Genomic DNA, 13,054 nt, shown 5'->3' on the forward strand with positions numbered 1-13,054 from the left:
AGATGGGTGTAAACTTACAGTATCAAAAAATACAGTATTGTAAATGTATTTTCCTTAAATTTTAATAACATTTTCTTTTCTCTAGTTTACTCTAGTGTAAGAATATAGGATATAATACATATAACATACAAAATATGTGTCAAATAGTCTTTTTTATGTTATCAGTAAGGATTCTGGTCAATAGTAGGTTATTAGTACTTAAGTTTTTGTGGAATCAAAAGTTACACATGGCTTTTTGACTATGCGGGGGCTGATGCCCCAACCCCTGTGTTGTTCAAGGGTGAACTGTATTTTGGCAGTTATTTTAGCAGCTGATGAATCTCATTTAAACAATCAATTCCATGAATTTAAAAAGAAAACAAAAACAGAAACAGACTTGCACTAAAAGACACACACTCACCTGCCTGGGTGGTCAGACACTTGCCCATAGTTCAGCCCCTACACATGCAGTGTGGGCAGAGCCAGGGAAAATGACAAAGCTGGTAGTCTTTACGGAAAGCACAACAATGGGGAATGATGGCAGATGAATTCAAACCATGCTCTGAAGTCAGTGTCAGGGACAAAGTCTAGGCAGTGGAGGGAGAATGTAGCCATACCATCCACTATGCACACAAAACCAACGAAGTCTTATATGGGTTAACAGCTGAGCATGGGCAAAGGGAAAAAAAAGGCATAACACTAAAGGTGGTGACAGGACAGGGAAGCAGCTTTGAGGGGGAAGAGAGAAAAGGAGTGAGGAAAAGTGAGAAGGGTAGGTAGCAGACCATTCTTATAAGCCACATCCCCCCTTCCCTTACCAGAGACATACCCCTGTGCCATCTAGGATATACTTCCCTCCTTAAGGGTTCCTACACCTAAATTCCATGTATCCCTTTCCCTCATACTTCAAGTCATTTCCATATTGAATTGCAAATACTTTACTTTTCATTGACCAGCCCAACTTTTCCCAAGCACAATTCTTGGTCTGAGGGCAGTTTGACACCTAGGATGATACCTTTTACTGCTTTTCCTTCTGTATATGTGCATGATCGCATTCTTACCCCTTACCATCCACTGATCAACTGCTGTGGGTTATATCCAGTGTTAAGGCATGTTGATAGTAGAAGTGGAGGATTTTATGAATATACAAGTAGCCTAGACAAATGTAATCTAACCTGTAAACGTAGGCATAATCTCCTTGACCGTTCTATTCCTTCTGAGGTCCAAGGAGCAGGTTCAACATCATCTCTTCTTAAAAGATAGCGCCAAACCAAGAATCCATGGCTTGCTGAAATCTCTGGCCAGTATTTCACCACCTAGATCATAATATTTCAGTACTAGTTTGAGATTTAAAGTTTAAACTTATTCATAATGTCATAATATTAGTGGTTTAAACTAGCCAAAACTAAATGCAACTTTAAAAGGTATTTGTTTTGCTGTAATAGTAAATAAAGAATATTCACCGAAATATTATTTTGACCTTATTTCTTATTAAGATAGTTCCCATATAAATATAGATTGCTATAAATTTGAAATACTAACAAGATTATGCCAATTAATAGAATTTGGCGTAATAGTAAATAGAAACGGTGACAGTAGATGTCTGTTTTTTAAACAAAGAATACAACCTATTTTAAAAATTATAATGTGCTGCTTGAAAATCTATTACAATTAAAATTATTCTAAAAGATAGAAGAATCAAGATCTACAATGGCCAAGTTATTTAAGTGGCTTTATCATAGAGAATATACTTATAAAACACTTAACCCAAAATATAGCTCTGCACTTATGGTGTTGAAATTAGCCTTAAAAGAAAAGTATCAGAGTTAAGAGGTCACTTTGTGTATCTACTATATTTCCAGAGAAAGTAGAAATACCAACTAAGATGGTCTACTGTTTCCTCCAGCCCACCCACAGTGGCATAGTTCCCTGTGGTAATCCTGTCCTGAAAGCCCGGGAAGAATGACTAACAAGAGGTCATGCCAGATAGAGCACCTTATAAATGCCATCATATCTGTTGCCTTCTTCAGGAGCATATTTGCTGATCTTCCTCCCTTTAAAACTGCGTATCACTCTGACTGGCTTACCAGCTCTCCAATTCCGAGATTCTGCTCCAAATTTATCATCCAATGGAGCATCACAGTTTAGGGCCAATGCCCTAAAAAATAAAGCAAAGTCTTTATACCAAGTAATCTTTCTCCAAGTGTATAATCGCATCATTAGCTCAATTAAAAGGTGAATTATGCCTTACCTGATGGTTAAGATTCTATGATTCTTTCCATATTATTCCAGATAATAGGATTATGCTTTCCCCCACCAGCAGAGAAGACAAATCAGTTTTCTGATGTCACCCCCAAGCCAGGGGATTGGTTCTCAGATAGCCTGTAGGGTTCTTCTGAAAGTAATAACATCTGTGCCACGTATAATAGAAAACAACTAGAAATACATGGAATTTTCTTTAAATAACGTTTGTTGAGGGAAGGGAAAAGTTGGAAAACTAAAGCAAGTGATTGTTGTAATAGTTATTTTTGATATGGGAGTGAGGTAAATCGTTGGAATAATGTAGAGAGAAATCCAGAAAAATAAATTTGCCAGTAAGGTACAAATGACCTCTCTAGGTCCACTTCCCACATTCCAGACAACAGAGATTCCTTAAAGTTTAGAAGAACAAGTTCAACATGAGAATATCCTTTAAAGACCTCCGGTAAAAAGATAAGTTTAAATAAAACTGAAGCATTCAAATGGCTGCGCTAACTCATGACAGTAAAGACCTCTGGCTGCTCAAGATCACTGCATTTCACTGATGACACATGAACAAGGAGGAACACTGAGCTGAAAGCAGCACCTGATCTAGCTGAAGCTTCCTTAGTATGTGTACTCACTTAGTAATAATTAATCAATAAGGTTATTAGATGTTGGAAGACCTTTCTTAGGAGAATTTAGTACTGCCAAAAAAAAAAAAAAAGAGAGAGAGAGAGACACCAAACTAGAATCTATTTAAAATTAGTATTTTTCCTCTAAGACACCTACTTCCTAACTTAGGTGAAAAGAAACCACTGAGAGAACACATAAGGTCAAAAATATATACACACATACAATCTGGTGATACAAAATACTTGTTCAGGGTATAGTTCTCTTTATGTAGGCTCAAAAATAGGCCTTAAGACTAAATGACTAATCTACTAAAATATCTTGATTAAAAAAACACCAAAAATAATCTTGATCATAGTTATATTGTTAAAGTAAATGAACTTAAGACAGTGTTTCTTAAAACAAAGCAAAAAACCACCACCAAAAAAACCTTTTATAGATATGGCCAAAGAGTTAAAGTGTACCAAGTTATATTTTTTATCTCAAAGGGAGATATATTAAAACTCTGGGAAGTAGAAGAAAACAAAGCCAGTGACTCTAAGGCTAGTATTATGTCTTTATGTAATACTATCTCAATACATACTTCATCTTAAAGAGCTAGCATAAGGATAACTACACTCTTCATGTTAATGAGTGCAATGCTTTGGTGCTCACAGGTTCGTTCCCTCAGTCATAATGACTGCCACCACTAGCTGGCATTAACTCACTTCTAGCTTCACCAAGTATCCAGGCTGTTCAAGTATGTGAAAAGAGTCCAAGAGGATGAAACTAGCCAAAACAACAAGGCTCTTCCATTACTCTACCCACAACTCAATTGGTTGCCTCTAACTGCCCTGATAAAGGAGGGCCAGGGTACCTTGCTATCTTTTTCAGTTTCATAAAGTGGAAGAACTGAGAAGAAATAGGAACAAACTTCTCAAAAGCAAAAAGCAGGTATCAAACTACCTCTTAGCAGAGAAGCGAAATTTAATTGGACTATACACCAGTCAGGAAAGAGTATACTGTAGGTTAGAGCTAAGGGTCTTTCACCTCAGTTTTCATGCTCATAAAACATGCAGGTACCTTTGCCCAAGAGGTCTTTACAATGAATCACAAGGCATACTCAGAGCTTAATGTATAAATTAACTGAATGGATGTTGGAGTCTCTATGATATATCAATCCTAAAGTGTTTTGAATTAACATTTCATTTTCACTACCTTCTTTTTAAAAGATTTTTACTAGTTGTCAATTATTTTGTAACAAGATTATAACATGGTAAATGGGGTATACTTATTAGCTTCTTCAAATAAGCCTGAAAAGAATCTACCATGTACATTTCAAGTACAGGTAGTTGTGAAAGAAGTTTTACTCAAGCAAAATAATCTATTATTACAGGGAAAAATATAATTTTCAGATCTGACAACCTGGAATAATTTTTTTCAATTTCAAGAGACAGTTTCATCAACAAAAACACATAAAAATATTTCTAACTCCTTTTAAGATCACTCCTCCTAAAAAGCTGCTATATTGCTAGAAAAAGACTAGCTAGTGACTGGACTCCTATTGCAGAAATGTTTTCACCAGCAAATCTGACCTGTCTCCTCTGCTGGTTCAGTAAAATAATCCTACTGTCAGAAATAATATAGAAGGAAGACATGAATAGAGTCTATATAACTTGGTATGCAACAAAGTCTTGAAATCATACTAGTATATTCTTTACTTCACACGGTAATCAGAAATTATGGGCACACTACTTAAAACCGAGTGATTTTGACTCAGGAAAGTGAAAAATACTCACTTTTACTCAATAACCCACAAAATACTCTTATTAATAGAACTCAAAAAAATTTAAACTTTATGAAATGATGACAAATTATCAGCATGACAAGTTATAATGTAGTCATTGCTATCTGATGGTTTGGGTTACTCATTTATTATTATTGATTATTAGCATGCATTTATGAAAGAAAACATTTTGAAGTTATTAAAATTTCTGTTCCCTTGGAAGCTGGAATGTCATTAATAGTTCTATAAAATCAAGGACAACACAAGGTGGCTTTTTTGTAATGCCTTACAGGCATTTAGTTTAAAAAGGTCATTTTTGCCATTAAACAAACATTTTCTCTTCTAACATTTAAAGAATCTTATTATTGCCCTAGCTGGTTTGGCTCAGCAGGTAGAGTGTCAGCATGTGGACTGAAGGGTTCCAGGTTCGATTCTGGTCAAGGGCATGTACTTTGGTTGCAGGCTTGATCGCCAGCCCTGGCTGGGGCGCATGCAGGAGGTAACCAGTCAATGTCTCTCTCTCTCACATCGATGTTTCTCTCTCTCTCTCTCTCTCCCTTCCACTTTCTGAAAAGCAATGGAAAAAAATATCCTCAGGTGAGGATTTAAAAAAAAATAAAGGTTTCAGCCCATTAAAAAAAATCTTATTACTATAAATCCTAAAAACACCTTGAGTGTAGTTCTGATTAAGTTATGTGATCTGTTACTTATATGCATGAATGTGGCTCCCTGTTCCACATTAGTGTGTCTCTTCTAAAAAGAACTCTGTCACTTTTTTGAACTTTGGTACTTTAAAAAATAAATCTTTGGCCCTGGCCAGTGTGGCTCACTTGGTTGACCGTTGTCTTGTGCACCAAAGGGTTGCAGGCTCAATCTGAGGCAGAGGGCGTGCAGGAGGCAGCTGATTGATGTTTAGCTCTCTCCCTCTCCCTTCCTATCTAAAAATCAATTTCAAAAGCTTAAAAAAAAAAAAAAGATAAATCTGTGTTCAGTAGAACAAAACTTTGACCTGTGGGGTAGTAGATAAGCCACCTTGTCCTCAGTTTTACTTAAAATTATATAGGCTCCTTTCTCAAAGGATTCAAGTTTACAAATGCAAAGTACATCTATTAAGACTGGGAATTATGTCATTTTAAAAATAATTTGAAGAAATAAGGATGCTTGCAAACAATTATATAATTAGGTAATGGGATTTTAATTTTAGATCTTTAACTTTCAATGTAAGATTCTCCTCTATATTCTACGTTATAAATTATAGCCCTATAATCCAACAATTATACTAAGTCCATATTCTAAAGTCTTTACAAACTAACAATAAAGAGTACCTGTTCATGTTTGTTAATGTCTGATCAGCCGATGGTGCACCAATTCTTTTATTACCAGACAGGTTTTTACCACCACTCCCAGTGTATGTGAATTCATCACCTCGGTCCTGCAGGAGAAGATTTCTCATCATTAAGACACCTAAACCCAAGTATAATTTCATCACTCCTTGGTTCAGAGTCAGAATACTTGGTTAGGCTGTTGTAAATTGACATGTTCTCTCAAGGTATCTACCAAAATAAGGTCCAATTCAAATGCAATCTTATGTGTATACACCTACAAGTTGTATCACTTGATCTAAAGATTTCATTTTAAAGTTACATACTCCCAAACAGGCCGATTCTCATTATATACAAATACATAAATCAAATAATCTATAGAATGTTACAAAATTAGCTCTTATGGATTGGGAATATTGTTCCATTTAATTCATTGTTAGTAAAATAAACTTATCAATCTTAGCTTCTAGGTTATTTATGGGATACCATTTAAAAAATACTCCGTAACAGATTTCCTGACAGCAATCTACACCATACCAAAGTTTGTTGCTGAATTTCAACTTTAAAATCCTAACAGCATGGTAAATTCCCCATATGTTACACTCTATGAGTTCACTAAATACATTCAGGTAAAATGATTACCTATAATTAGGTTGTACGAAGTGTCTACCAAATGTGAAAAAAAAATGCCAAAAGTAGATGGTACATGAACTAGCTCCATAAGTATTTCTGTAGTAGCTATAAATATATATTGATATTATTAAGTCTCTACCTAATTAAGTACTCTAAATTGAGAAAACTATCAATATACAAATTCTCTTTAATGCAAGATTATTTTAATTAGTTCAGATTGAACTTAAGATAATGAAGTTTTCTCTACTAAATTCTTACTTGTAATAAAGGTCTATTATTTTGCACCATGTTTTTCCTTTGGTTTAAGTCATAACTAAAATCTCATGGCTTTACTCGTCTGTCTAAAAACGCTGAATTCATCTTTTGTTGATCCAATATTAAGGTCTGTATTTTAAAGAACAAGGCATTAAGAAGTTTCATCTTGCCCAGCCGGGCGTGGCTCAGCGGTTGAGCATCGACCTAGGATCCAGGCGATTGGGGTTTGATTCCCGGTCAGGGCACATGCCCGGGTTACGGGCTCCATCCCTGGTCGGGGGTATGCAGGAGGCAGCCGATCAATGACTCTCTGATCATTGATGTTTCTCTCTCTCTCTCTCCCGGAGATCTCCTTTCTTCTCTCTGAAATCAATAAAGATATATTTTAAAAATAAGAATAAATAAATAAATAAAAATATTAAAAAAAAAAGAAGTTTCATCTTTAGCGTATATTCTATTTGAAGGAATTCTAATAAATAAGTACATCCAGGACAGTCCAGAACACTTCTTAAATTGATCAGAAAGTTTTCCAAATGATATCTGGATTGACTTCAGAATCTCGTTCATAACTCTGACAACTTTTAAAGTTATAACTGTGGTAGTGCTAAAGGAAAAAATAGTGGGAAGTAGGAGGGCATAAGAGGGGCAACCTAAGCTAAACAGTGTTTAAAACAGAAGAACAAAAATACTTCTGATTATTCTTTAAGCAGCTAATAATCAAGTAGAAGTAGTTAACACTGTTATTAACACATCTATACTTTAATCTTTATACCAACAAAAACTTTTATCACTGGGAGAAAAAACTGCAACACTGTGAGAATTCAGTGAATATTATGTGACTATTATAATAATATAATAATAATAATATTCAGTGAATATTATTTTTCCCATGAAAAATGATCAGCCTAAATTTGTTGCATTTTTCTAATCCATGCTTTACTAAGTTGTAGCCCTGTGAGGCAGGAGCTTAAACAAGACTGTTGCCTTGGAAAAGGTCACATAAAGAAGAAATCATCTACACTGGGGATATAGTGCTGCCCCAGAGTGACTCCATTTCCCACGATTTTCCAATCTCTTCTCTTCTCCCAAGCTATAAAGCAAGTGATAAAGCAGCTGCCTAACACAATAAACTGGGTGCTCTCATTCCTGCCATCACTCTTATCAAGCAAAAGACCTTCATCTCAATCTTCTCACCTGTTCCCCCACAAAAGACTACCAGATAAATATCCTAAAGCACAATTAAAATCACTGAACTTTTCCCAGACACCTTTAATGATTCCTTAATTCAAGGCTTCCTAGAATATAGTCTCAATTTTTGCCAGTTTCTCTCTCCTAATACCATTCCCATGCCCACAAAACTGGGTACTACCTCTACTGCTGATACCTACCTAGCATTTACTCTGTGTGACGGTTAGGATAAGCATTTAACCCTCATATCAACCCTATGAGGTAGGTCTTAGAAGCCCTATTTTATAGATGAGGCTGATGGGTTCAGTACTTTGCCTAAGGTCACTCATAGCTAGTAAGAGATGGCACCAGGACACCAACCCAAACAGCTTGGATCCAGAGTTTGTCTGTGATCACTGAGTAAACTACTTCTTAGGACAACTGTAAGAGGCAGATCATCTTTGTGGGTCCTCATTTCTCAAGTGAGGTCACCAAATGCAAGGCACTAAGCTAGCATTTGATTAATTCTCAAGTTACTAGACTAGAATGTTAACTACTTTATCAAGAAGGTATTCAATAGTTTCATGTCCATTCATCCAAACAGCAAAAAACATTGGCTCCATGAATGTTATACCAAATTAAAGGTTTTAGAACAAATTTTTTTTTCTGAATGAGAAAAGTTTATTCAGGCTTCCTCCACCTATTTCTATAGATATGATTTGCCTACAATAAAAGATCAAAAGATTGAAAAAGCTTACAAATTATAACATTGCCAGATACATCTTAGTTGGCAATCCAAGCCTAAATAAATTATTCTTTACATTATTTAATAAATTCAGAATTAATGGTTTGAGGCACGTCATCAGCACTTTTTCTCCACAAACGTTTAATGTTTGACTAATATATTCAAAAGATGGAAAAAAGAAAGAAATAACACCCACCTAACTTCAACCTGTTACTCATTTTTAGCTTTATAATTACATGTTTATGCTTCATATATTTAAGACAAGCTCCATAGAACTGTTTGGATCCTTGTTATATGCCAGGACTATACAAATTACCACATTTTAAATCAAGAACTTTCTGATATAAAATTATGATACTATTTTTTCTATTTTACACATGGGGAAACTGAGGTTTAGTGGAGTTAAATAATTTGGCCAAGGTCTCACACACAAATGTCAGGGCCCAGATAAAAACAATTGACTAGTTGCTAAAAACATACATTAAAGAGACCCCACTTTAGTTGGTTTGTTTTCTTAGAACCTCAAAAAAATTCTAAGTGATGATTTTAATAAGCTATATAACATTTTTTGTATTTCTTTTTTTTTTAAAAATATATCTTTATTGATTTCAGAGAGGAAAGAAGAGGGGGAGAGAGAGAAAGAGAGAAAGAGAGAGAGAGAGAAACATCAATGATGAGAGGGTCATTGATCAAGCCCGAAACCGGGCATGTGCCCTGACCGGGAATCGAACCCCGATCGCCTGGATCCTAGGTCAATGCTCAACCGCTGAGCCATGCCAGGCCGGGCCATTTTTTGTATTTCTGAAAAAACTTTAGACATAGCTCCAAAATATGCATGTCAACTACCATACGACCCAGCAACTGTACTTCTTGGCATTTATCCCAGAGAATTGAAGGCTTTACGTCAAAAAACAAAAACAAACAAAAAACCCTGTACACAAATGTTCGTTGCAGCTTTATTCATAATAAATAACCCAGACATTCTTCCAAAGGTGAATGGTTATACTGCAGTACACCTATATCACAGACTACTACTCAGCAATATAAAGGAATAAACTATTGATACATGCCATACTTTGAGAATTATGCTGAGCAAAAAAAGCCTTTTCCAAAGGTTACATACTATATGGTTCCACTTATACAGATTTTCGAAGTGACGAAATTTTAGAAATGGAGAACAGATTAGTGGATGTCAGGGGTTCAAAGGGGTTAGGAGAGCAGATAAAGTATGTGTGGCTATAAAAGGGCAACATGAGGGATCCTTGTGGTAAGGAAAACAAATATTCAGTTCCCTGAACATATCATGTCAAAATTCTGGCTGTGATACTCTTCTATAATTTTGTAAAATGTGCCATTGACAGAAAATGGGTAAAGGGCACAAAGATCTCTGAACTATTTCTAACGCTATATGTCAATCTACAATTATCCCAAAATTACAAGTTTAATTTAAAAAATGAACTCTATAGAGAATGTATTTTCACTGTGATAATCAGTTACCGTGTGTGTTTATACGTATGTATATATGTATATCAAAACAATACATATGAAGATTAAATACTGCCAATTGATTTATCTTGTAACTTGTATAGAACTGACTATTTCAACATAAACATTACACTAAAAAGATATAGGATTTGATGTACCCTAGACACAACTTCTGTATTTTACTGAATAATCAAAACAGGTTCTAAAGTACAAGGCTGTATCATGACTTACTACTTCATCTGAAAATCCACCAGCCAGGACAAGAGAATAAGCTCCATCATTACTTCGACCATGAATTCCACCAACATGGGGCCTATGTACACCTGCTTCGCTCACCTATAAAATAAACAGAGTCTCAAAACACCTTTGAACAGTTAGTTAAGTTACATTTACAAAATGCTTTCACATATACCATTGGATCCTAAAAGCCTCCAACTAAGAACTGCATGTGACCCAGAATTCTACCTTTCGCTCACTGACTTTGTCTCCCCAACTATATATCCCTTAGGTACTAAGCTGATGACTCTTCAAAGTGTTCAGGCTTAGAATTCTGAGTTTCAAAATAACCATGAAGTAATTGTTTGTCTACTGCTAATAACAGCTCAATTTGGGTAAACAAGAATTTAATATCAGTGCTACAGATCTTTTCCCTTCTTACTTCCCGTCTCTGATTACGGCACTGTTCCCTAGCCATGTCAGACAGAGAAGAATCATTTTAGCTTCATTCTTCTACTTTATTGTTCAAACCCACTTACTTGGTCACAAATACTGATTTGATCTCCCAAATCTACCTTTTTCTCCCATCATGTTAGTTTGAGTCATTAATGCTTAAACTAGACCCTATTTCACTGCCTCCAGTTTTGTTCCTTCAAGCCCATTCTACCCACCACAAATAAAATGATCCTTTTAAGAAGAAATCTGCTTTTAATTTTCAACTGCTTAAAATATATTAAATGGTCTGACAGTTGTGGAGCCCAAGTTACTTATTACACATTATCCTCTCTCAATCTGGCTCTCCTATCTCATTTCCGGCTTCTCCTTCATGGAGCCACTGTGTTTGAACCAGAACTACTCAATGTTATCCAAACATGCTACCCATTTTCTTAATTTACTCATGCTATTCTACTTCTTCAGTGGCCTATTATTTCCCCATATACCTTCAAATCTGGCTAAACAAGTGTCACTTCTTTGTGTACTTCAAACTCCCTGAGAGAAGTATAATTCATCTGCTTAATATGCAATTGTTCTTAGCAGAGACAAAGGAGCTGAAATCCACGCCTGAATAGTGGGCTAGGGAGAGGAGCCTGTAAGAAGCCCAAGAGAAGCTGTTAAGGGCAACAGAACCTGGATTTAGTCCTTGGAGACACCAGGTACTCCAGAAGATAGGACCACTTGATTCTCAACCTCACCAACCCTGAAAAAAATACATCTGTTCTGAATCTTCTATACTTCCTAAATGGCAAATTCATCCTCATATTTCAGAGGTGGGGAATGTCCGTCCTGCAAAATCATTTGGCCTGCCCCTGCCAAGGCAACTGCAGGTAGGACTTGAAATTCAATAAATCTAGGGAGCTTTTTTCATAGTTAATTTTTAAGTTGATAATTTTGTATGGCCCGAGAATGATGCCATAAATTTCCAAAAGGCCCTTGGCAGAAAAAAATAAATGTTTTCCACCCGTTAGTTGCTCAGGCCAACAACCTCAAAATCATCTCAGACTGTACTAATGGGGCTTTTAGAATTCGGGAATGAACTCTAAAAAAACAACAAACAAACAAAAAATAAGACAATTAAAAATACAGTGTATTTTTTACTGTATTTATATTTTATTATATTGGATTTATTTTTACTATATTTATATATGAAAGACATAGTAGTATAAACCTTGATTACTAACTCAGCCAAAATTATTTTAACCATTGCAAGGATGGGAGGACAGAGTGTTTAGTTAAACTAAGTGTTCATCTAAGGAAGTTAATAAACATATATGAAGATAAAAGCAGTTTAAACACATTATTTAGAAATAAGGAGGTAAATCCAGAAGAAAACAACTAAAATATTAAAGTGGTTGTCTCTGATGAATAGAAAATGGGGACAAAAAAAGGGTGGTTTTTTAAAATATGCCATATACTAGTATTTAACTTTTCAAGCTATGTATATGTAAAATACTATTTTAATTTTAAAATGTTACCACTCTAGGCCCGGGCCAGGTAGCTCAGTTTGTTAGAGCATCCTCCCGATATGGCAAGGTTGTGGGTTCAATCCCCGGTCTGGGCACATATAAGAATCAACCAATCAATGCAAATTAAGTGAAACAACAAATCGATGTTTTTCTCTCTCTCTCTCCAATAAAAAAAATACTGCCACTCTACTCTTATTTAAAGTTTAAATCCTCTAATTGGAAACTGTTCTACCTAAGTTTTGTTTTCCACATTAAGTTTTCCATAATGATAAAATTACCTTTTTAAAGAGGAAATCAGGAATAAATACAATAGAGCCTTCTTCAAGGGGAAAAGAGAAGCAATTTTATCTTGAAATTATCTGGCAGTTCCTTTTGACCAACAATCATTCAGAAGGATAAGCCCCAAGGAAAACACCTAAAGTGAGCTTTCTTGGAGTTCAATGACATTAGATGAGACATTACTTAAAGAAAAAAATTGGCAAGAAAAATTCTTTAGAAACCTTACCAATAATGTTAACTGCCACAACTTTAAGAGAAGAACAACACAAAATGACGAAAAGGCACAGCTGATACCTAATTTCATGATGCATGTTCTTCTGTCTGTTAAGCTATGGAGAAGAGCACACTCATCATAACAGAAAATCTTTCTTTC

General features: G+C 35.4%; 1 protein-coding gene across 1 annotated transcript in view; it reads right to left on the reverse strand.

Moving 5' to 3' along the window:
• The window catches only part of UHRF2 (ubiquitin like with PHD and ring finger domains 2), a 74,050-nt gene that overhangs the window by 8,049 nt on the left and 52,947 nt on the right, over positions 1–13,054 (reverse strand). The window contains exons 9-12 of the mRNA XM_016214233.2: positions 10,454–10,558; positions 5,941–6,047; positions 1,975–2,137; positions 1,155–1,295 (exon numbers count right to left, since the gene is read on the reverse strand). Of these exons, the coding sequence (XP_016069719.2) occupies positions 1,155–1,295; positions 1,975–2,137; positions 5,941–6,047; positions 10,454–10,558 (516 nt within the window). The remainder of the gene's footprint in view (positions 1–1,154; positions 1,296–1,974; positions 2,138–5,940; positions 6,048–10,453; positions 10,559–13,054) is intronic.

Source organism: Miniopterus natalensis, chromosome 12, assembly GCF_054644295.1.
Source record: "Miniopterus natalensis isolate mMinNat1 chromosome 12, mMinNat1.hap1, whole genome shotgun sequence".
Classification (NCBI taxonomy): Eukaryota; Metazoa; Chordata; class Mammalia; order Chiroptera; family Miniopteridae; genus Miniopterus; species Miniopterus natalensis.